The 26042-nt window shown below is 42.7% G+C and overlaps 1 protein-coding gene across 1 annotated transcript in view; it reads left to right on the forward strand.

Moving 5' to 3' along the window:
- Nucleotides 1–23: 23 nt before the first annotated feature.
- nxn (nucleoredoxin) overlaps nucleotides 24–26042 on the forward strand; it is a 51703-nt gene continuing 25684 nt past the window's right edge. Inside the window, exon 1 of the mRNA XM_034548800.1 lies at nucleotides 24–516. Coding sequence (XP_034404691.1) covers nucleotides 208–516 — 309 coding nt within the window. The 5' untranslated portion in view covers nucleotides 24–207. The remainder of the gene's footprint in view (nucleotides 517–26042) is intronic.

A 26042-nucleotide genomic window follows, 5' to 3' on the forward strand; every position in this document is an offset into this window, starting at 1 on the left:
CTGTTGCAGTCAGGACGATTTAAGCGGAGCGCATTCCTGCACAGCGCTCACACGGGAGGACGCAGACCGCAACGCCTCACAGGGGCTCAGAGCTCACATTGGAGGTGGAGGAAGTGCCGGGTGTCGCACGAGCACATAGCGGTCACATGTGCAGCAGCCTCGGCCTCGGCTAAACGTTGTGTAGTCGAGGAGGACCCGTGCGCCGCGATGTCGGAGTTCCTGGTGAGTCTACTCGGGGAGCGGCTCGTCAACAGCGAGAAAGCCGAGGTGGACGTGCAGTCGCTGGGCACCAAGCTTTCCCTGGTCGGGCTCTTCTTCGGGTGCAGCCTGAACGCCCCGTGCAAGCAGTTCAACGGCAGCCTGTGCGAGTTTTACAGCCGGTTCAAAAAGGCGTCCGAACACAAGGACAAATTGGAAATCGTCTTCATCTCGTCCGATCAGGACCAGAAACACTGGCAGGACTTTTTGCAGGAGATGCCATGGCCCGCGTTACCGTTCAAAGACCGACACAAAAAGGTAAGATGGGGCTGTGGTGATGAAGAGCAGCGTCGCGGAATCGGTGCTTCTGCTCCGGAGAGGGCTGCCGGTGTCGAGGGGGCTGGCAATCCGTGTTGGCCCCGTGCGCTTCTTCTGCCGGTGCACAGGTGTACGAGCTTCAATGTGGTCCTCCAATTAGTTTCCTTACCTCAGCACCGTCTTTTTTTAATCAGGTTCCATCTAATCTGACATTAAGTATATGGACTTATATATGCCTTCTTAAAATACACCAAACATCTAGTTATTGGAAACGCATGCACACATTCAGAAAATCTAATTTAATAAAGCCAGGGCTTAACAAAGAAAAAAAGCCACAGCCAATGGACAATTAAAAGGATCTGTGAAATGTCAGCACTGTTGGCAAAGACGAGCAATTTAATGAGAAATTATTTAATTTTTTTTTATTAATACCATTTGCAGCTGTGAAGAAAGTATTTGTCCTTTTTTTGCTCTTGCCTTCCTTATCAAGATAATCTAAATGTGGCAGAGCAGACATTCCTAACTTATCAGTAGAGGAAACGGAAAGAGAGACTTAATATGCTTTTGGTCTCTCCACTGACTAACATTTATGTTCAAGGTATGGTTATTGGCACATACTATTTCAGCTAAATATCTCAGAGCACTGGTATTTGTGCATATAACATTATCCATGTGCCCAGTGACGGCCTTTTTATTTTTGCCATCTCATTTATAGTTTTTTCTGGTTCCCTGATTATCATACAACAATGCAGTGATTGGAATATTTCTCGTTCAGTCCTTTGCTTTGTTGTCCCAATTATGAATTATATTTATATGTCTTATCATACCATATCCTGAGGCAGCTTGGATGTAATATCTGTAATATGTATTTAGAAAATGTAGTGTCTAGCTTTACAATGGAATTTCTGTTTTTTAGATTGTCACTATATTAACAAATTGCATACATTTGACTAATCTAATATTTTGATAGCTCTTTTTAATATGTAAGAAAAGTATAGCCAGTTCCCTTTGTTCATGGCTAAAACTGCTCCACAAAAACAGAAAATTACACTCAAACATCTTGTATATATAAATTATACAAAATATTCAAAACACATGTTGAGTTCCTTTACCAGTTAGTAAGTGATAGTTGCAGCTGCATAAACATGAGGTCTTTTCAAATGGTAGGAAGGACTTTGTGTGTGTTGCAGGTCATCGGTGGGCAATCCCAGTGGTCTGTCTGCAACACAGGTCTCTTTCACTAAATCTTAATGTAGGTGCATATGAGGCATGAACAAAGTCAGGTTTTTTTTTGCATCGTATCCGCCATGCATGTCAGTGAATTCTGATTTTTGTTCGCAAATTTAAGTGCATTGCTATGAATTCAAAATTGCCAAAAAATGTTCCGATGATTTTGATCCCTTTTTGCTTTTTAAGATACGGCTTGAGTCCACTTGGAGGAGAAAATATACCTTTCTCATGTCGTACAATACGTGTTTCAAATCACAGTGGCCTCAAATATTTTAGCAGCCCACATCTGGTCTTGAACAGTCTGTATTTGTTAGAACGGATACATGTTTTTCACACTCGCCGTGTTTAGCCAATTCAACCCCAACTGCTCTTTGTGTCGGTGAGGCATGACTCGGGCTGCATCATTGTCTTGTAAATTATTTCAGATTGCCAATGATGATTTCCGTTGCGCCTCATAATGAAGTCCAGATGGGAATGAGGCTCAGAGATGGCAGGGGAGCGGGGGGGGGGGGGGGTGTTGTTGGCGTCTGGGGCGGAGCACGTCCATCGTCACAGTGCAGCATTGTTGTGTTTTTCTAACTGCTGGTGGAGAATGGTGGAGAATGTCTGTGGCATCACCATAACCATTGTTCATGCTCTTGTTGGGGGTCTATTGGCTGCCTCGGCCTTATGAGAATACAGCAGCACAGTTCTGTGGATCTGTGTGTTGCAGAGGCCCCCAGTTCTGGTCCAGTCTGGGCTTCCTCCAACCTCTCGGCCTATTCTCTCTCATCATCGTAACACAGCAGTGCACGCGTGTGAGCATCAGCCCCCCCCCCATAACTGATTAGTTATAGACCTGCAACAATTAGTCAAGCAACAGAAAATGAATTGGCACCTATTGTGTGTACAATTTACATTTTTGTAGACGGCTATGCCAAATCTGTGCTTGTTGTAGCTTCTTAGATGTGATGATTAGGTGCATTTCTTTGTCATTTACTATTGGGAAGTAAATAACTTGGTGTTGGACTGTTGGTGGACTAAAGCAAGCAATGTGAATACATCAGAATTAGGCTGTTGGGAATGTGCTGGTCACCATTTCCTAACAACAAAGAATCGGCAAATCAAAACATATGAACATAATTGTCCAGTTGCAGCCCTAATTGCCCATCGTGTGCGTGTGCGTGTGCGTGTGCGTGTGTGTGTGTGTGTGTGTGTGTGTCCTAATTGGTGAATGATGTTGACTCAGTGGAGGGCCCTGTTGATGTTGCTGACCTGCAGAGACTAAGTGCACCTCTCCTCTCAGGGCTCTATTTGACTTGGTGCAAGCCAAGCTCATCCCCTGAAAGGTGCACTTTCTCTTTCAGATCATCACCTCTCCACCTGATAATCTCCGACTGTAGCTCCAGCCCTCTGCTCTGTACTGACTTGGCTATATCGCACTGGAGGCTGTCCTCCTCTTTATTTGTATTCTTCTTGTTCCAGAAAGTGTGTATTTATTCAAAATGGGATACTATTCTTGATTGAAAGTCTAGTGTTGTTGACTTAAGTAAAGGGCAATCTTTATTAATCTGTCCTCGGGGAAAAGGGTGACATTATTTGTGTAGTTCTCTGAAGGTTTTATAGACCACATAAATAGACTACAGGATTTAATTGAGTTTATTTCCTCATGTGCATGTCTGACACGTGGGTCAGTTAGACTGCTTAATAAGAGTGGATCATGTTGGTAGTCTTTCTTAGTTTATGTTTTCTGTTCTGAAGGTGTTGTCACTCTTAAAGCCAGGCAGACCGCTCAATCAGAACCAGGCTTCTGAACAGCACGGAGGATATCCACGAGTGTTTGTCTACGGGGAGTCCTTGAATAGCATGTTCTCAGCGAGTGGACGTCTGCTTGTTGTCCAGGGTCGGCGCAGCTGTCTGGCAATCTTGGCTCACTGGCAATGCCTTACATGGACTTGTGCAGCAGGAGGGAGAGAGAGTTCTATCTAAATCAATTAAAGCCTCAGCCAACGCGACTTGAAAACCCAACTTGACCAAAGTGGGACCCTGCCAGAGCTGCTCCTGCAGGAGTCTGAGGGGGGAGGATCACATCCCGGGGAGAGAAAGGCCTCTTGTTTGAGGACTCCTGGTCGGCGGTTCTGCTCGGTAGCGGCCCCCCAAAGGCAGGACGGCCGCTTGCTCGGCCCACAGCCAAGGGGCTGAAGGTGCAAGGGGATTCAGAAAGGGGCTGGGGCCGTCGTCCATCAATAGGTCACTGATCTGAGGAAAACTGCAGCACCCAGCCCATTGTCGCTCCTTGCATTGTGACAGCAGAAGTGGCTTGAAAAACAACTCTGACTGTTTTATCCACAAGTGGCAATTCCCTCTTCTTGATCGGTCCATGTTGCTTTTTGTTTCTGTGGGCCTGTACTGTCAGATGTTTCACTCGCACAGTGTGGGTTAATAACATCTACAGAATGTGACCTTTTTGAGGTTTCTGTGATGTGGAACATCTGTAATTGAGAGCTTCAGAAATGTAATTGTAGGATTCGGAGAGGATGTGTTCGTCACCAGTCTTTGCTCGGCATGCCTGTGCTGCAGCCCGTGGGAGTAGAAGTCAGCGAGATATCAAACTGAGGTCTTTAAGATCACCAGGTTGGTAGTTAAGGTGCCTCTTCACGATACAGTATTATATGGATACAATATTTTGTTTATTCCAGAATCTGCAGTGATACAATTTTGATTCAATTCAGGGATTTGAGACGATATCATTTGTCCATTTTAAGACACTGCGTTACATATATCAACTCCCAAAAAGCAACTAGAATATGATTTGACCATTGTATTACTGTGCTCTGTGGGAAGGAGTTGTGCTTGGAAGTTAAAGGTGACGCAGACGTCCATATCTTGATGATGGGTATCGTTTGCTTTACCTCGATAATATTTAATCTATATATCGATCCAGATTGATGTATTGTTACACAGTAGGCACTGTGTTCACATGAAGCTGTGAACCTGAAACAGCGGCGCTCTCTTTTAGATTCCTAACTGATCAAAGTACAGAGGCTCTAAGTAGCCTAATCTGAAGTTGGCTGTGGGACTCAATGGGGAAATAAGATAATCCTTCCTTCAAGGCGTTTGACCCTGACAGATAAAATGACTAATGATAAAGAACACTTAACCTAAAGTTTCATGTTGGTTAATTACATTTAAAGATGAATTACCCCCTCCCCGAAACGTGTAATCAGTATTTGATTCTATTTACTTTTCATTTAGAATATCTTTTCCATAACATCAATACCGATTTTATTGATTTCAAGTTTCTAATTGCCAAACTAAATTGTGATGCATGTGTTGTCTGGTTTAATGTACAATATGCTGGTTCATGACCACAATAAGGGCATTTTTACTCCCCTCAAAGGAAGTTCTGCGTGTTGGCATAATACCAAACTAGATAATACCTCCGACTGTTCAAATTACATATTAAGGTGTCTTCATTTCATAGCAAATGAAATGAAGACACCTTAATATGTAATTTTTATATATATATATATATATATATATATATATATAAATATATAAATGGGCTGGGCGCTGCAGTTTTCATATACACACACAGTATATAATTTTTTTTCATGCTTATTTGTTTTGTTTCACTGGTCGTGAAATATAGATCACTTCAGCGGCATCGTTATATGCACCTTGGACAACAACGGTGTAATATATAAACACACGTAATATTGAAATGCCTTGTTTTTGCAATTGCCACCATTTATACATTCTATTGGGTTTAGAGGACGCTGACCTTGTAGAAGCGGTTACTCCGGCTGGAAGTGTGCAAGGCTGGTTGCAGTGCCTCCATTTAACGTGTCTCCATTGCCCTGCACCTGTGAGGCCTTGTTGCCGAGCGCCATGTTTGACAAGAGTGTATGTCAAGAATGTGGGCAGACACTCGCTCCACTGAAGCCGTTCAGGACCAGAGGGCATGGAAACGGTGTGTTTGAGAGGACTCGAGATACTTCGCAATGCCAACTGTTACATCTCACACCACCCAAGCTTGTGTTACCATCTTCTTTCTCTGCCCATTATGTCCTCTTTATTGGGAGAGCTGTAATATTATGAGAGGCCACAATAGAGATCTCATCAGAGGATGAAGTTCGGATGCTCAAGTTACCGCAAGTGAAAGTTTAGGGAACAGTCGCACTGTGTGTCTCGTTCACTTCCGTTATCTCACCGTCAGACGACGACACACAATAGCTGTAAGGCTTCGACCTCCAGCTGCGGTCCGCGGACCCCTAAAACGATACTCTGGGATTGAGTTTTCCCCTTTGTCTCCGTCTGTTCCAGCTGGACTTCGTGGTTTTCAGTCAGGACTTTCCAAAGCGGAGTGACGTTAAAGATAATGGACATGGCTAATGTGTTCACCGCAATGTCTGCAGTAGCTCTCGATGAGATCTCTCGAACAGATTCCTCCGCTTGCGCACATTGACCTGAACCAGTCCATTTGACGCATACTTGCCAGTCAAGCACATCCAAACCAGTGCAGCATAAGGTTCAACATGGGATCGCTCGATATTCATTTTGGAATCTACTGATGGCGGGAAAGCAGCTCGACCATGCTTCTTTTCATGGAAAAAAAAAGCAGCTGGTTGTTACTTCAATTCATAAATCCACCATCATCCGCCATGTGTTTCTTTCTTTCTGTCTTTTATAATGCTACTGCGGCCGTATCCGGGAGGTTTGCTCGTCCTTTTTTCCCTCTGAGCTGAGAACCCGTCACGTACGAGTTGTTGTGCCCAGACCCTCCCCCTCTCAATCCTCCGGTCTCTAATTGCCCCACACCGCAGCTCAGCAGCCCCTTCCAACATAATAACAGCATAGCCGCCACCCCCCCAGGGGCATCCTGCCATCCAGAGCTGTCTTTCCTCTTCTTTTTGTTATCTCTCCTAGATTGAATGTTGGCTCTTTGTGATGCCCAGTTTCCCCCCCAGCACTGATCATATTTCTTAAGCGAAATAAAAAGACACAGCGCGTTGGTCCATCACTGAAAATGTTCATCTTTTACTGACAGTGAATGAAACCGATCTCCTTCAGGATAGTATCGGTGAGTGGCAGTGTTGATTTGATGTAAATGTATTCATTGTATGAACATTTCTGAGTTTCCCCTTGGACGATAACCCCTTCCCTTCCATGTGACCTCCACCCCGGTCCCAGGATGGCAGCACTATTGTGTATATGCATACGAGCATACACCCTCCCCGACCCCCTCACTGGGGTGTTTTCATCCAAGTGCAAGTGGTCCTGCAGCTCGCCATACAAAGAGACCCACTGTCTCAGCGTGTAGCGTGGCACACGGGCACCAGCCCCGCCGTCTTGCCTACATTTGTTTAGCTGGTGCATGCAGCGAAGGGACTTTTATCCAGATGACTTGAGTGCTGCTTTCATAACATAGGCTATTCCCTATTTGTGGAATGACGGCGGCCTAGCTCAACTATTTAAAAAAAATAAAAATAAAAAGATATATTGGTGTTTTGGAGGCAAAGAAGCATTGTATTCCAAAGTGGTGTGATGTCAGCGTGCCCCGCTCAATTATTCACGGTGCACTTTTACCACATGTTCCAGAAAGTGATATTTTTGTATGAGAGCTGGCACTGACTACTCATTGTCTTTAATGGGGATTTGTTTGAAGTGAAGTCTATATTGTTTATTTGTGAATAACTGCAGTTATTACTAACAATTTATTTATTTTCTTGTTGGTTCTCATTGCAATGTTTGGAATTTGACATCTCTTCTATTTGTTACTAATATTGAATTCATAAAAGAGAATGGAAGTCGATTCATTTTTTTTTTTTTTTTAAATTACGAATCATTACAAATATTTTGTGTTTTTAAAAAATAGCAGATGGTCACACTGAGGGAAAAAAGTACATCATTTTCAATCATGAATTTTTATGCATAAAGACAAATCGATAATCATTTTATAATCACATCGAAGCCCTCCTGAATTGGAATCGAATCGTGAGGTGCTTAGAGCCTACCATCCCTACTGGGAACCACTGGTGTACATTAGCTGCTGTGCTGGGATGTGAGGGTAGAGTTCCTCCCTCAAGCTCAGAGTATTTCTGTGGAGAAAAGGCTCCCACATCTTCTATGATGGATAGTTTTAATTTGCAATGCAGTGTGTCTTATTTAGTGCCACTGTAATCGCATCGTGGGAGTTACATTTTGTGGATTGATTTGTGAGACAACTTTGAGATTTTTATTTTATTTTCCAAATGCCTAAACATTTATCACGGTATACTGTATATGGATGAAGATCATCTGGCTTTCATTGGGGGGTGGGGGGTTCAACCCATAATAAGCCTTGTAATAAGCAAGACTGTGGGGATTTCTAAAGCTGTATCTTCAGTATCAGACAAGAAAGTAAACAAGCATATTTCCCAAAAATGTTGAGCTATTCCTATAATGAAGTATTGACAGTAGAACTGGATCGTATTTGAAAAATGCCAAGTCTCGTCTGTCACACTCTATGACAACCTGTCAGCATGCAGCCCAGTCAGTCACTCAGCAACAGGCAGACTGAAGGTGGTCCTGAGAACCAAAAGAAACTGAACAATATTAAAAACCAGAATAGCACTTTTAAACTTCCACCAAGACTCTACTGGGAGATCAGGCCAAGTCCCTTCTTTTAATTTGATCTTGTTTATTCATATGTACTCTTTTTTTCCCCTCTTTTCTTTTGCTGTTTCAAGGTGTAAATGTACATGTAAACACAGTGCTTATTTTACTTAATTCAGATCAGTTGGTTCTAACTGTTGCCTGATCCGCACTCTGCTCCGAGGCAGATGCCACATTTCCAGTAAGCTTTTAATCTCCCACTGGACAGCGAGCCAGCTGAGGCTATATCATGTCTGAAAGGTCACAGACCGCTTCCATAATATCCAAGTCGCTCTCAGTTTTCAGGGCTTGGCATGGTAGCAAGTTTGTGGGTTTTAACAGTTGCTGAAAGAACCAAGAATGTATAGGTAAGCATCCTCAAAAGTCCTTTTGGTCGGAGCTCAGCAACTCAACGAGACTCGAGCTGTGTAGCTAATTTAAATGCTGTCCTTGCTGAAGTTTGCATGTTGCGTGAAGTAAAAGTAGAGAGAGATTGAGGGGAGTCTGGCTGGAGAATGGAGTCATGGCCTGTAGTTTTCTCATTTATATTTCATAGTAACCAGTCTTTTGGAACCATTTCCAGGCGCACCCATCCCCTGCTCCTCCAGCAGGTTGCACACAAATAGGCATTCTTGAATTTGGATCATTTAATGTATTTTTATTTTTAAACATTCAAAACAGTCTGCAGCCAGGTGTGTTGCAAACTTTGTTGGAATACTTAAACCTGCTGAACTTGAGAGTTAACTACATAATCTTGATGAGGTGAACTAAGCAAACAATGTTTAAAACTCTGTTTTGTTCTCCACCGATTTCTCTTTCGCTGCTAAATTCTCCACCGTGATCACCAGCTAGTTGCCTTCTTTGTGTATCACTTGGCTTTTTCAATTTTCCAACATCACTGATAAGAGCCACGGGAGTGAAACAAAACCGTTAAGATAAGCTCTGAGCTGGGGGTGTGTCTACGGGTTTGTCATTTCAAGCTGTACCATTCACATTACACCTTGTCATTGGATCCATGTTTGTCGAGAAATATCAATTGGTGATTGTTTTACATACTTACTATACTTTAAGGCTGCGTTCTAAAATCGCTCTCCACAAAACCCTTTTTTACAGTAGTTCTACAGGATGTAGTGAGTGTTAAAGTCTGGCTTGTTTGTTCACTGCAGCAAGTAAAGTAAACAAGTACCGAACTTGACCTTGCTGCGGAGAAACACACAGAGTCTGTGTAACATACCAGAGCAACAGGCCAGAAGATTCACTGATGGCCATCCGTATGGAGCTGTTGGCAATGTTGCTGGCTGTAACGGGGAGGAGTTGGAGGGGAGACTCAATGAAAGGCTGTGCAACATAAACCATGACAGGAAGCCAGGGTGTCATGGGAGGTGCTGATTATCTGAGTGAGAGTGGAGAAGTAGCCTTGGACAGTATGCTAGCGGGTAGATCTGTTTTCCTGTCTTCTGACATGTCTTTCTTCAATAAAAACACAGCCGCACGCATTCCACACATATTCCAGCTTGTGTAGTTACAATAAGGAGTGTGTTCGTCGGTCAAGCATCACACAAATCATCACACACTTGAAGTTGTTGAGTGAGCAGACCCCCTGCTGAGGCTGCTCTCTGGCATAGCTCTGCCCCTGTGTTGTGGGCTAATCGCTGTTTTGATTAGGTTTTTTTTTTCTTCAAATTTCTTTTACCCAATCTGTTTGCACGGACCGCCGATCTCACGGCCATGTTGAATGAAAGGGTTTTTCAGCTTAAGCCTGTTGTAAGGAGCACGAGAGGTCTCATCTTTTCACTGTGGAACGAAAGCGGCCCTCGGACACAAGTGTCCAGGCAATTAGAGACGCCGGGGCCTCAAAGAGAGATTACTGTCACGCAGAGTTGTGGCCGGCGTCTTTCTAGTCCTGTGTATTGTTCACTCGGGTGTTGAGACGCACGATGCTCGGTGCTCTTTTCTCAAAGGGCAGCCGAGGAGATGACCAAACGCTCTTATCTGGGGCAGATTATTTGGAATGCGACCTCACATTATAGAATTCAATGCTGTACATTGTTTTCCCCCACAGCCTGATGGAATTTGATTAAGCTACAGATGTTGACTTCATCTGAGCGTGTTGTGCTTTTAATCCAGTGTGCTACTTTGCTCAATGCCTGATAGTCATATTAGAAACGGTCGTTACCTCAGGTTCAACGTTGCATAAAGCCAGGCATCACTTTAGCGCTCTGTGTAACGTCTCCGTTTGTGTTGGACTTTATAGGTCAGGTTGCACATAAGGGTGGGGGAGGGACTGCATAACTGAAATAACTTAATTTGTATGGTATTTGATTTTCTGGATTAGCCAAAGCAGATGTTCCCATCTGGTTATTTTAGTCATAAGTTGATTTACTATACTGATATTGAGTGACATCAAATTATATGTGTGGATATTTATTTCTATTAAAAATCAGGTTTATGACTGACTGATGCATACATTTTACAATAGCTTTTACAATAGCATTTGATTTCTGAATTTCTTCTAACAACCTCACTGAAGGGAAATAACAATATATATTTTCAGTTTACACCCACACTTTTTACGAATTCCATAATGACCTCCAGTTTTATTCCTTTCATTCCATGTGACTACCTTTTTTGAAAAAAAATAAATAAATAAAGCTTGTAAAAAGATAAAAGAGATGTGATATTAACTAGCACACACTACCTGCTTTGTTTCTTTGTAGGTTAAAGCTTAAGAACCATTCCCCCGAGGATATGAAAATATAATGTCACATTGCTGCTCGGGCACACACATTCAGTGTTTGTAACTATGTACATTTTGATTTCCTAAATGAAATAATTAGTAATATCCAAAATATTGCCATCACAGGGAGATCAATCTATAAGGTTTTTCTCGTTGTCCAAGACCTGAACAGGACTTAACACAAAGGCTTTATGGTTTCCTCCTCTGAAGGAAATGAACTGTTAGAAAGCGAACAAGCTTTAAAGTGAGACCCTGCTGATGTGACTTGTAGCCTGTCGGGTGTTACATTGAGTCCGGAGACCGTGCGAGCTTAGCAAGGTGGGTTGATACCCAACCCTCCCTCTGCTCCACAGTATGTCACTCGCCACCTGCTCATTTGACAACTGTGCTGGTTTTGGAGGCAGCAGGTGTGCTCTTCAGTTCCGACAACCCCGGTTTGTGTGCTGTGGTCGGTAAGCCGGCTTTCTCTAAAGGTGGACTATAAACTATGCGGGATCATTAAGTATACCCGCATCAATAGCCAAGTGTCTGTGTGCACATAGTCCCCCATAGACGCATACAAAGCTGATGAACTGAAGCAAAAAGAAAGGCCCGATGAAGGTTTCATGTCAGGAATGTCTTTGTGCCAAGTCCTATACCTTTTCCCCTTCTTTCTTTAATCCATCATATAATTATGGTTTGCAGGAAGAGCTGGAGGTATGTACTATGTTTTTAAAAGGGTGAGAATAAAACTACGGAATTGGTGTTGCGATTTTTCCGGTATGAATGAAGCCAGACTCGAAAGATAAAAGTTGAGATCCAAACCAGGAGGCCCTGTTTTTGATCCATGCCTCTTTCTCAAGAGTGCAAAGAAGAGCTCGCTACAGCTGAGAAGCCCGACATGTGGAATCATTTCTCTCCTGTCTGCCGAGTTCTGCTGTGTGGCCAAAGCCCTTGAGAGACAAAGGCATCTCCATCACTTCATCGCTTCCCCACAACGCTTTGTTGCTCCAGGTGTTCGATGTCTGAGCAGTCGAGATGAACTGCAGATAGAAACCGTGTGCAAAGATACGTTTTGAAAAGAGGAAGAAGACAAAAAATAGCTTGAACTTTCTGCAAGGCTGCTATAATTCTCACAGGTGCTTTATGAAACTTGGTTCCCTCATTGGGATTTCTTTAAGCTTGAGAGGCTGAGTGAGTGCGAGGAATCCTCTTAACTTTGCTTTGGTGGTAGAAAGAAAATCTGGCTAGGAATCCACCAGTGGGGTTGAGATATGCTCATACTGTAATTATGCGCTCTAATTACTGGCATCAGAGCGTAATCACAAAATATGAAAGCAGCATTTGACATCAGTCGCGCGAACAGGCTATTATTATTATTGATAGTCTTTTTTTCTCCTCTTTTTGAAGGCATTCCAACGAGGCAGGGCTGAAGGACGGGACAGTTTGAAGTACAGAACAATGTATAACGCTTTGGAAGTAGAAGGTGGGACTGAGTGCTTTCTAGGCCTCATTTTAACATATTCTTCCTTCATCCGTTCTCAAAGTTAAAAACCTGGCATTGCCTCCAAAGCTCAGAATATTTCTGCGGAAAGCAGAGTTTTTGGACAGGGTTAACCGATAGTTGCCAGTCTTTGGGTGTGCCACACACTGCCCTGGAATATGGGTAATAACACACTGGGGTTTCTCAAGTGTGACCACTTTGAACACGAGTCTGCTGGTGTCAGTAGTGCGGGAACCTTGAGGAAATGGAGCAAGTGTTGCTTATATTGAGTCTAATATTCATTCATTAAGAGTCAGGTGTGACCTAGTCTGATTTTACCGTGGCTCAGTTAGTTCTTATGTCTCGCTTTTACGGCCTCCTGAGTCTTTTTTAAAATTTTTATCCTCATTTATCCCTTCCGCTTTCCTTCCGTTAAAAGACCCTGGAGTTATTTTGGCCTTGAAAGCCAATCCTGCTCTCCAAGAATCATCTTTTAATCGGGCTGCTTCTTCATTGATGGTTCCTGCTTCACGGTATCTCCCACAGGACGTCAGAATAAGCCACAAGAGTCCGAGGCATCCCTCCACCTTTTTTTGTTTTTTTCCTTTTTAGCTGAAAGACGGCAATGAGAAGAAGGATGGAAATGGTGCATTTTCAATGATCCGCACCATCTTTGATCTTCGAATTGCAGCCATTGTGTGTCATAAATTTCCATGTAAAACTCCTCAGATTACCATGCTTTTGATGTTCATTCAGACTCTGCTTTGATATCACCGGGCTGGGATTGGGAAAGTAAATTCAGAATTTTTTTGCAGCTGTTACAGTAACACTGCTCATTATGCAAACCAGATAATACAGTTCCAGATCACACTTATTTATCTGAATAATGGACATGGGTTTGAGTTACGGTCCGGTTATATAAATGCCAGAGGGAAATATGCTGGTGGTTTGGGGGATTTAGTGATTAATACAGTTGTCATACTTGGCATTAAGTTTACAGACAAGAAACCAGAGCGAGGCTTCATCCACGATCCTGGGCCCGCTCTCGCCAGTGGTGGAGTGTGAGCTGCTGGAGCAGGATGCCAGCATGAAGACTGACATAATTACTGCATTATGCTGGCTTAGTCAACAATGTTCAATTGCAGCCGTTTCCTTTTGCCATTTCAAATGGATGTAATGTAGCTTCAATATTTTTTTTCTTAGGAGAGTCAAAACTACCTAATAGGAGTTCGCTAGTCTGTGGTGCCATTCTGGAAAGTACATGTACTTAAAGTTTAATGGTCAGAGTCTGTGATCCGGAGTCGGAGCTGACACTTAAGTGCGGACAGGACCACTTTGGAGATTTATTATCAAGCTGATGGGCTTGGACGCACACTTGTGCGCTCGCACTGTTTCGCTATGTTTTTTTTTTACCCCCCGTGGCAGTGTCCTCTTCCTCCCAACATAAAGGAGAGCAGGAAGAGCAAACTGGGTCAGCTTTCTCTCTCTATTTATGACATGTTTGTTTTTTCTTTTCTCCTGATGATAAGTCTCTCCTCAGTGGTCTTTAAACATGTGGATGTTTTGTTTCTGCAGAGGTGTAAAAAGCTTCCAAAGCTTGAATCTTCAATGCCCCTGAAAACTTGGTTCCAAAGTAGTATTAATCACCATAAATAATGATTGCTTAATATGAAACTATCAAGTTAAAGTTTGGAGTAAAGAACGTCCTCAGACAGTCGGACATTTGAACATGTTTCATTGACTATGGCCCGGCAACATAAGCAAACATCTCCACAACTGTCATCTCATTTTTAATCAAATCGGTGCTTTGATGTTTTCCCGCCCCAGCCCACTTCAAAACCAGTAAGAAGAGCTAAAAAAAGAACAGAACAAACAGAAATATCTCGTGTGAAATAATCAAAACCGTAATCTTTGGCAGAAAGGTGTGCGAGTGTGGTCATCTACCTTGATGTTTCTAGTAATAATCTGGTTGTGAAATATATGTTTTAAGGGCCTTTTTATTAATGTGTAATAACAACAGAATTTGCAGTGCTTTGATGCCAGCTCATTCCTCGTTCATGGCCCCAGCTCAAGGTCTTTATTATAATTGCATTCACAGACATGGAGGTTTTTTGACTCTCGGCAACATCCTCCTGTCCAGCAGTTTCCCAGATGAGCAGCACTCTGTCATCACCGCAGCCGCTGAACAATGGGAATACTCCAGCAGGCAATCACTTTGATCAAAATGATGCTAAACAGACGCATACTGCATTGCCCCCATGATAAGCATATATTTTATGCTCAACACATTTAGTTGATTGCCAATCTTCATAAGATGGAGATGTGAACAGGAAATTCATTTCAGTGATCATAAGGACCTGTATCCAACAGTTTCCTGTTATTCATCAGGGAGGCCAGAGTTTTCGAGTTTGTTTCCAGTGTGCCACTCTTCCTGCACACTTTCTCAGGCTCAAACAATGGTCCCCTCGTCGCTGGCCCCTCGTAATCCTCTTTACCACCCCCTCACTTTCCTCTGTACAACTTCTCAGCTCCCTCCAAAGACCAGGCTCCCCACGGTGTTGTCAACATCGACCAATCATGCTGAGATCTGCTGCAAATTAGAATGTTTGGAAATACTGCAAAACTTACTTTTTTTTAAAAAAACGTTCAGATATTTCACTGACACTTGTAGGTGAACATGAGAGGATGCCGAATCATAGGTAGTGTATCATTACATTACATTACATGTCATTTAGCTGACGCTTTTATCCAGAGTGTAGCATTTATTTTGTTCACATTGTTGTTTTATTTGCGCAGATTGCACATTTTTACAGCTAATCAAGACCATAGATATTGCCCCACTCCATCCCAGTGTTTGAGTTTTTAGTTGTTTTTTGTGGTCTTTTTTTTGTAATGTCTTATGCAGTTTGGCTTCAGGATGCAATATGTTTGTCATGCATTGTTCATCATCTGCTTTGATATCGTACTCTGTGACCGGATTCCATGTTCAACAGAAAGTAAAAAGTAGTATGTCTCAGTCCTTCTTTGTTCGTGCAGAATACATTTTTCTTGTCCTTCTTTTACGGCATGTATTCCATCTGTGTTTGCATGATTCAACCGAAATACTGTTATGTGGTTTATTGGTCCAGAGTAGGGTTGCAAAATTCCGGGAATATTCAAAGTTGGAAACTTTCCACGGGAATTAACGGGATTTTTGGGTAATTTAACTGTATGTACCTTGTCATAAGCAGACATTCATGCAAACATTTATAATACAACTTTTAAAAATGACATTTTTGACATTTTGTGAGTAGAACTTTATTCTTCCATCGAACAACAAAAACATGAACGTTGAATAAAAAAGGTGTATTCCCTATGATCACCACCCCCAACCCAAATTTTTTTGTGTGTGTTTTTCCCTGAATCCTTTCAGTTCCAAATGCTTTCTTCCTGGACCTCATCAACGTCCTCCTCACTGCTGTAGAAAGTTAGTCTACTGTATACAAATAAACTTGGTATTAAAATGAACATGGCTTCAGTTTAACAAGTAATCAATATGCTAGGTAAGGACAAACAGTGTTGGGAAAGTTCACTTTCTACATGAACTAGTTCAGTTCATAGTTCACACATTTTAAAATAAAAATTTTGAACTAAAATGAACTCTTATTTTGTTCAATATGTTGCGAGCTGTAATTGAAATCTCTATCTGTCTGCAATACCACTCTTGGCCTCTACTCAACTCGGCGCTCTCACACTTGCCAGGCAAAGGGCTGAAACGTTCTTACAACACTGACGACAAAGACGTTCAAAAACAACAGAACGTTTTATGTTTATGTTTCTGGCAGACAATGTTCCCAACCAGCTGCATTCAGGGTCCAGCTGAGCTAGGCACGCATAGTCTTGTTCTCAACTACATTTAAGTTCCCTGTTATATGCTCTTGCAAAAAAACGTAGGCACATTTTTTTTTTTTTTTTTTAATTCCCAAAATTCCCGAGGAAACTTTCCGGCCCTTTGCAACCCTAGTCCAGAGGCACTTCAACGTTAAGCATCTCAGTATAGTTGAGGCTTGTTATCACACAGGGGGGTCTGTGGATCGTTTTATTTTTCCTTCCAAATGAGCGGACCTCTCTTCCAGTTGAAACTCCCCTCTGTCTTATCGCTGCAGAGATTATTTCAGCTTGATTTTAAAAATGTAATTATTTACCCATTTATCCCTTTTATGCATCAAACAGCCTTTTTGCTTCAATGGAATGGCAAGTGGCGGGTGGTAATTGTAGATCAAGGCTGACTGGGGGGGCTGGGGCTCAGGCGTTGGTGTCCGGCTGCCCCTGAACCACCGATGTGCTCCTGCTCATGGTGGGAACAAAAAAAATGGTGCTGCTTCTGAAGTCAAACCCTCCTTGCAGTGGTGGTTCCCCCCCGTGCCAGCCGTACAAGGGCTGCTCTTTTGATCCCAGCGCTCACTAGAAGTGATTCCTGCCCTCTGCCCCGGGCCGCCACAAGCGTCGTTGTCAATCAAGTTGGGTGAGAGCGAGCGCTGGAGGAGGGCCTGAAAGGCAGTGACACTCCAGAAATCCACTTCAAACAAACCATTAGCATGCTGATACATGGGGCTGATAGGCTTTTATGGGGATACTTGGAAGTAGCCTCGCTTTTGAGATGATATTAATTATTAGCAGGTTATAGGGGCGTGGGAGGGAAATCCATGTAGCTATTCCAGGTGATGCGGAGGAAGTATTTTCAGTCTGTGGATCCGTGTGGGTTTGGGAGCAGTAGTGGAATGTCAACGGTGTTCTTTCGGAGTACTGGAGCGGCGCCTCATCAGCTCCCACAATGCTGCTCAATATATGCAAAGCCGTCTCTTGATAGGGCTTGTTAAGCATCAATATACACTCCTGCTCCAGAGATTTATTTCAATATGGGCCATTACCGTTGATAAAGTCCCCGCTCAAACGACTGCTTACCCCCTTTTGTGACTTCACGATCCTTAAAGGAGCCACGTTCCAAATTCTCTTTACAACCAAACAATTCAGTGTTGTCACTATTATGATGAGTTCATAAACTGCTTTGGAATGAGGGAGATGACATGATGTTAAACATTAAACCACTGGGTAACGCAAAGAGTCGCTGGAATATCTAGTTACAACATTCAGGGGAAGGGAAAACAGAGACAGTAGGAAAATACATATTCATTTGATATCCAAATCTTCATCCCAATTTGTTTTTGGTGTGTATAGTGTGGAAAAGAGAACCACAAAGTTATCATCTTTACTAAATCTGTGGATGTTAGTAAAACTTCTGCAGCCAGACATGGACACTAAGGAGCTCTTGCATCAGCAGGCAACCTATTGACTGGGATGTCTGCTTAATTTGTCCCTCCTCTGAAGCTGTCATCTGTGCTGCTCATCATGGCCCAAATGAACACAACACTGCAGCAATTTAGCAGCTGTTTGGAATTAATACATTAATTTAACCTATAGATGTTAGGTTTCCCCAGAAGATGCAGTGAAAGGAGACACAGACGTTTAGAAGTATAGAGTGCCTTAGGGGGTTTCCCAATTAGGAAAATAGGCTGTGGATTTAAGCTGGTCTATATCTGCAACATGTCTTTTTTTTTTTCCTGCTGTCCAGTAATTGTGCTAAGAGGTTTGTGTCAGACAAAACAATCTGCAAACGGGTGGATGGGTTTAAAGGTTAAGATATGTATAACAGTCAGCTTTTTGTCCCTCACACATAATGTTGATTGCTCCTGTTTTTTGTCCACGAACCGTCCACTCCAAGTAAAAAGGGCTATGTAGCTCTCGAGGATGGATACAGCTGTAGAAAATAGATCCCCTCATAATGAATGCAACTCTGATTGAAATTTGATTAAAACAAGAAATCATCTTCAGGCTGCAGATCTGTGTTGCTAAGGGGCCAGGTGGGTGGGCTCCTAATGGCTCAGTGGACCCTGAGCAATCCTGGGCAATTACTTTACCCAATCATTGAGATCTGAAGAAGGGAGTGGCGCTGCGCTGTGAATTCATTACAGGGTTGAAGCCCAAGATGAGCTGCCGTTGTAGAGACATAAGGAAAAATTGACTGTGTGAAAGACATGGAGTCATTACGAGCCAACTGTTCATGTTTGGAAGAGCAATTAGTGGTTATTGGCTTATGGAATGGACTGTGGAAGAAAATCAATTATTTAAGCACCATGTCCCTTTTTTGTTTTCATTTTCCACAATTATTCCATGTAGGCCTCGGTGTTTTGTGTATGTGTGTGTGTGTGTGTGTGTGTGTGTTTTTCTTTGTGTGTTTGCTGACCGAATCTCCCTGTGGAAACAGTAAGGCAATTCAGGCTGTTTGTGAGCTCATTAAAAATGGAAGGAGATTGGTCACTTCACAGGAGTGAAATGCGTTGTAGGGGAAAAAAGAAAGTGTCCAATCTGGTCTGAACCAGTCCAGGCCAGTCCATTTACTACTCACTTGGCTGGACCACCCAGACTGCTCTGGAGGGCTCACAAGTGAACATTGTATCCCTCTGGGAAAAAGATCATGTAGCAGAATTGGTTCCCAGATTAATTTCTGGCCCGAGACAAAAGGATTAATCAACAAAAAGCTGAACACAGTGTCACGACACAACTCCATGTAAAATGATCGTGACTGGTAATTATACAGTAGGACAACTCCTGGCCAGATTGACGAAAGGTGTGGATATTCTTGGTCTCCTGATGATTACTCCTGATATGTTTGGTATTGATATAAGGTGAACCATATAGATTTTCAGAGACTTCTCGGCTTTTGTTTTCGCCACCCACAGGTCAAAATGTCCACGTTTCACACAAGATGTCTCAAAGTGAATCTTGCCTTGGCATTTCTCTTCACTCACAGGGCTCTTCTAGCTCGACAGTAAAGACTTGCTTGTGCGATGCAAGGTTTCATGAAACACTCTGTTTTTCCTCCGGGATGCGAGTGAATCAATACTCAAACAATGTAGAGTGGTTGCGCAGATCGAATCAAACAAAACTTTGTTGGCAGGTGACAAGACGGCAATGAAAATATCAAATTACAGCTCTGTTGCACAAAGGATGCTTTGCAGTAATTTTGCCAAACACTGACAAACAGTGATACAGCAGTGGAACATCATTTGATGATACATGTGTGATTAGGAGACCCCTGGTCAACACCTGTCTAGTGGCCTGTAATGCCTGAATTGGATTTTTAGTCTCATCTAGTTCTTTGATAGGGAAAATGCCAGCAAACTATGCATTTAGTTATTAATGGTAACTTGGTGAAATGCTTTGGTTTGTTTGTTTTTGCTCAGTACATTCATTGTGGTGTACTTCATGCATGTCTTAGCAGCATTGCACTTACAGGGATTCAGTAAAAATATTGTGAAGATCATTAATCAGGATCTTGTTCCAGTCACCCCAGGAGGGTCCGAGTGAATTCACGCTGTTTTAAAGTGGGCTGTTATGCTATTGGGGAAAATGAAATGGCAGGATGTGTTTCAACTTCATACATTTTGGTGTGAGCAGGACTGACATGCAGCAGCAAGAAAGCAGGCTGTGCGGTCTCCTCGTGGTAGGTTATCTGCCAGAAATTATAAATATTATTTGAGCAAACTGGTCTCTAGCTCGAACATTGCAGTCCGTCACGTGAAGCAGCAACCGGCGAGATCTTGACCAGTTGGTCCTGTTGTCTCAACAAACGTGAGTGAGCACATAAACAGAGCCGGTCGTGCAGCAGACTCCCATATGGACTCTCTATCCGTACGAACACCGGCCTGCTGTTTACATCTCGGAGCTCTCAGCTCAGATATTGTCATACCTTTTTAAAAAAAAAGTTTGTCCATTTAGACTGTAGTTTTCCAGCTGGATACAAATGGAAGATGCACAGCCGGAGCCATAACCGAGCGCTATGCCACAGAGTTTGTTCCGAGTGAAACAGAATTGATTGAAAACATGGGGCCTGTTAATTAGCATGCAGCTTATTGTCTGCTCTCAATGAGACCTGCTTCATCCGACATGAGCAAACCCACATTCAGCACGGAGATTTTAGCTGGTGGTTTATGTTGGGGAATGCAACCACTTACTAACAGTGTGCGCTGTAGGCCACCACATATACTATGTGTTTGACAGACCACAGTTTCCTGGTTGGTATTTGGCAGCAATCCGACCAAAATATGAGCTACATGGGGCTTGATCCAAAGCCCTAAAGCCCAGTGACAACAAAATGACTGCAGGCAAAGACGAAATACATTAAGTTCAATCCAGATGACTTGGGTGAGATGAGAGCTAAACCTGTAATTAGAAATGGAAAGTGACGTTACAGGTTCCTCTAGATATCGCCCAGGGCGACATAAAGACCTTGAAAAGCAGCTTCTACTTGGCCATTGTGCAACTGTAACACTGTTGCCACGCCGCCATGTTCCACCACCCCAAGGCACAATACGTGCTGGTCATCTTGTGTGTACGGATGTCGGTTTCACTCGTGTCTGGCTGGTTGTGTGTATATTCTAGGAAGCTACTTCGTCCGGTTCCTGCTCGTATGCATTAAACCGACTGCCACTCAGGCCGGTGAGAGCAGGCAGAAATCTGTAGGTTCGCTCAATCCTGTTAATGTGGAACGGCATTTCATTAGAGCCGCTCCACATCGAGCAGCTGCATCTGTGTCTGCAAAGTAACGACACTGTGCATGTTGCTAAACACTGGCGTTAATGCGCCGATCGCTTTGAATGAACCTGTAAAAGTTTTTATTTTAATGGGCTCGCTGGCTGTGAGTGTCAAAAAGAACATTTAAGGACTTTGTTTTCAGCGTGATGGTCTCCCTGATGAGCGACATGATTTTATCTTCACATCACATCTACAAATCACATATTAGGGCTGCAATGATTACAATTTTTTGAATTCTTCTGTTAATTATGTTTTGTATTATTTAATTAAGTCCCCAGGCCCAACAACTCATTTATTATTGATTAAACCAGTAGATAATCTTTTTCTATTAGTTGATAAATTTGGTCAATAGAACATCAGCAAATTTTTTTTTTTTGTCCAATGAAAAAGAAGTGGCTTAATACTGTCAATCAACCAACCGATTCATTGACTTATGGTTTTTAGCTCTAGTTCAGAATGTATAATCGTAGTGTTGCACGCAGTCAGCTTCCTCCTTCAGAGGAGCCATTGGCTCGTATGAAAAATAACTGCCACAAATGTGGACTTTGCCAGAGGTAGATGGTCCATCACATCAAACATTGAGGCTTGGTTTAGTCGGGAGTTCCCCCGTTGAAATGGGATTCCACTTTGTCCAAGTTGACTATTTTCTCATCAACTGCACTCGGCTTGCTGTCAATTACGTCACACCGACAGGAAGAACAGAAAATCTCAAACAGGAAATTTTCCCCTCCAAAAACACACAAACATTGTCTTATCCAGTCGTTGTAGAAAACATCAAGTTGTCATTTTTCTTTTCTTCACAAGGTAACATTTATTGGTGCATTTTCTGTTCAGGTGGGTGAGTGAAATGTATGGTTTAAGTAACATTTTGGCGTTGGACTCTGAACAAGGAACATTCCAGGATAGACGTTACTGAGATGTGACTGATTGTGAATGCCAATAGTGCTCCGTGCTGTGGATTATATTTTCTCTTTGATTTAAAGGAGGGATTAAAGTTGGTGTTAACAGACATTTGAGGCCTTTTTTTTTTCTTACCTCTTTTGTTTTTCCTCTGTCATTGTTGATTCTCTCTGTGTTAGTGCCCTAAAAGGAGAGGAACCTTGCTTCCGGGCCAGGGAAAATAGAGCTGGTTCGGATGATGTATTCTTCTCTGTGGTGTTTTTGAGAGAAAACGGTGTCACTGGCGAATCACGCTGGAGAGCAGAATCGGCATCACAATCCAATTTTCCACAGCCCGAAGAACAGGACATGCATAAAAGTACATATTGTCCAGCCCTCCTCACTTTCCATTTCTACTGTGTGTCGAAGAGAAAAGCATTTAAATGTGGTGTGAATGGCCATTTTGCAGCCCTTTTCACCCCTCCTCCCTCTCAGTCCCTGCCTCTCTAGCGTGCTCAATATCCCATTACAGCCCTTATTTTATAAAAATGAAATGAAAAGGAGGGAGAGACGGAATGGAGGACTGGAAAGGTGACGAGAGGACAGAGATAGAAATCAGCCTAGTTTTTCTATCTTAGTCGAGCTCCAGGCAGCAGCATGCTTCTCTGCTCCCCAGGAACTAGCAGAAAAGAGATGAAGGATGTAATGTGGCAGCGCGGATTGATTCTCGTCATAATCTGTTCCTATCAGCTCTGCGGCAGCACATATACAGAAGCACTCGCTGCTTTTCAAAAAGGCTGTCTGCCACTTTTCATGCCATTGTGCCATGCAACCACAGCCTTACAGCCACATGGTCTAATTATTTCCGAAGCTACCTCATTGCCGTGTGAGCTGGTGTGTAGTCTTGCAGTTTAAGCCCAGTCAAATAGGCTGTATCTCTGCTTTTATAGTTGGTACGAGGCAAGATTGTGGAGTAGCTCAACAAAAATGTAAAACTTATGAGTTACAATTTGATTAAAAAAAAGTATCCCACTTATTGTGAATGAGAGTGCACAAAAACGGTGACTGACGATGAAAATTGGCTAGTAGCTAAATCTGGTATAATACACATTTTCTAATGCTTTCTTTGTCTGAAATTAATGACATGGTCCCTGACAAAAACATGCAATAAACTAAACCTACCTGCTTGCATTTATCCAATACTTTTGACTAACTCAATGTTTTGGATAGACTGTTGACGTTAGCAAATAAAAGCTAATAGAGACATGGTTAAAATAGATGCCTTCAGGTAATGACTAAGTTTAAATTGATTCATAAATGTTATGTTCTTATAGTTGGCTAAAACTATTGAATAAATGGTTAAGTTTAGCTAGGGAATCTAGGGAAATGGTTATAAAATGTGAGCAAAGTAATCAATACACAACCATCTAGCTTCTGCCACACTTAATTCTACTAGTACAAAACCAAACTGATCCAAACAATAATGGTTAAATGTGACAATAAAAGCAACTTTTATATAATAAATAGTGTTATACATTTTCCAAAAATAAAATGCACATAGAAATGAAGAAATAACTAAGTCATTGGACATACCTATTCCCCTAAGTTCATAGTGTCTCACTTCAAACAACCTCCGGTTATGAAGCAAGTGACTTTGTGCTTTGTACATTATCTTTGATGCTTTTAGATCAGCTGGGTTTAGTTCATGTGCGTGTCCGTGTAGGCTGCATCAGACAAAAAAGGTTAGGTACCACTGGACTGAACAATTATTCATTCAGCTGAAAAAAACTGGAATTGTAGAAATAATTGAGGTTGCAGCCCTAATTTGATGCTCTCTCCCCCCCTCCTCACTTACTTAACCTACATTCCCACACACACCCTCTCACACACACATACGTACACCGCCACCTTGTTTTCCCATAAAGGTTGCTTTGACTATTCTTCTCTTCATTCAGACCTAACACAACTGCTGATGCTGGATCTGCGGGGATACACACAGGCCTGGGTGGGTCGGGTCAGGCACTTGTGCTAACTGCCCCGGAGAGACGCTGGTAGTAAGCAGGAGGGCAGAGAGGGTACTCTGCAAGAGTGGGCCGGCTTAGAACAGCGGCGCCTTTTTGTGTCTGCCTGTTTCTGACGGTTATTTATAAACCCATTAAACCCACTGCACATTCCTGGCTGCCACAGACGCAGGGAGAGTTGCACCTCACCCATGTGTGTCCCCTTTGTGTCTGCACGGAGCTCGATCATAGCTGTCGGGACCAGGGCTGACGTTGCTCGGTGCGGAGAAGACCCCAAAGAAAAGCTGCCGATTTGTGCTTTATTCACGAATTTGGACATGCATGAAAAACCCGTTTACTCCCTTTTTTTCTTTCTTGTTTTAGAATTACATTTAGCGCTTGGCTGTTGCATGTTTATGACCACTGCTTGTGGTCTTCCATGACTCATATTAATGGGAGGGCCTTTTTTGGCAATGGATTCCTCATTTTAATGTTAGCCATTACTGAACTTGACTGCTTTTTAAAAAGTGCTTCTCTCATTCTGTCTCTCTCTCTCCTACTCTGTTCAAATCTTGTGTGAATTTTTTCTTTAGAGTTTGTGGAAAACATTAATCACATTTCCCTGGACAGCTTTTCCAAACCAGCACTGGACAATAATGCATTCGATGTTTTCTTGTTCGCAGGACGTCATATTTTCTTTAGCTTTAGGCACCATTTTCCAAGTCATTTAGGTTCATCTTTTTCTTCTTCCTCTTCCATTTAGTTTCTGGCTGCAGTTATGTGCAGGTTTCCTGTAGCTGAGTCCAAAGAACTGTTGGAGGAAGTCCAAGCACTAAAGGACTCCTCTTCCCCACCCTTTGAACCAGACTTCCATTTTCTACTCCGGTCCCATGAGATAATAGTTATAAATGTAGTGGAAGCAGTATAATCCTGCTTTTAATTTAACTTCTGGATTTTTGTTTGCCTTGTTGTTGTTCTGCTCTCCAAAGGATGCTTTAATTTTGACTACAAACATACAGATAAAGATCCGTTGCTCCGGCGTTGCTTTGCTGCGTGGCCTGAAATGTTAAAAACATTGGAGATGGGCTGGAGTTAAAAAAAGGAGTCCCTCCATCTCAGCCAAGGTAATCATGGCTTTGCAGAGCTGCAGTCATGAACACATATTGTTTATGAGCTGCTCCAAACAAAGTCAGCTTTAGTAAACCTGTACTGCACAGCATATCTCAACATGCTGTGAGATTTCAGGCCAGCAGCCTTTTGCACCAGCTGAGCATAATTGCTCTTTCCTCACCTCCACACAGATGGCCAATGACATTGTGAAAGGAAAGGATCGGAAACCACCCCCAACCCTCCACCCCCCCTCTAACTTGACGTTTGAAAGATTTAACAACAACGTCGACAGAAGGTGCTTGAACTCCACGCTGGTTGTAACAAGATTTTAAAAAGTGGTCAGCAATTTCCACAACAAGTGAATGCAGCATAAAATCGCTCTTTGGGACGAGCGTCAATGGGATGTCATGCAAAGTGCAGTTTTAAAGAAACATTTCTTCCAGCTGTAACATTGGCCTCTCCCATCTCTCAAGCTGCCCATCAAACCATTAATAAGGAATGTCCTGTCTATTTTAACTCCACATTGCAACTAAGCCGTGGTATGAATAGACACATAACTGGTGCAACAGGCTGATGGAATTCATTATCTATCATGGCTCGTTAGTCTTCGATGTTTGCTAACCATTTGCAACAAAAATCCATGTCAAGCTTGTAATGTCCTTCACTTCCTGCCCCTACGGCCATTGCTTCATCCAAACATCACCGGGCTGATTCCAGTATTTAATTGCCTTCAACAGTTAAACACGTTCAATGCATGTGTTGGATTGCGCGGGGAGGATTGGTGCCAGAGAATTACATCATCTTGTCTAGAAAGTCCTTGAACTGCTGAAATAAGATATCGGAAGAGTCTGGAGGAAGC

This window comes from Cyclopterus lumpus, chromosome 13 (assembly GCF_009769545.1).
Source record: "Cyclopterus lumpus isolate fCycLum1 chromosome 13, fCycLum1.pri, whole genome shotgun sequence".
In the NCBI taxonomy this organism is placed as follows: Eukaryota; Metazoa; Chordata; class Actinopteri; order Perciformes; family Cyclopteridae; genus Cyclopterus; species Cyclopterus lumpus.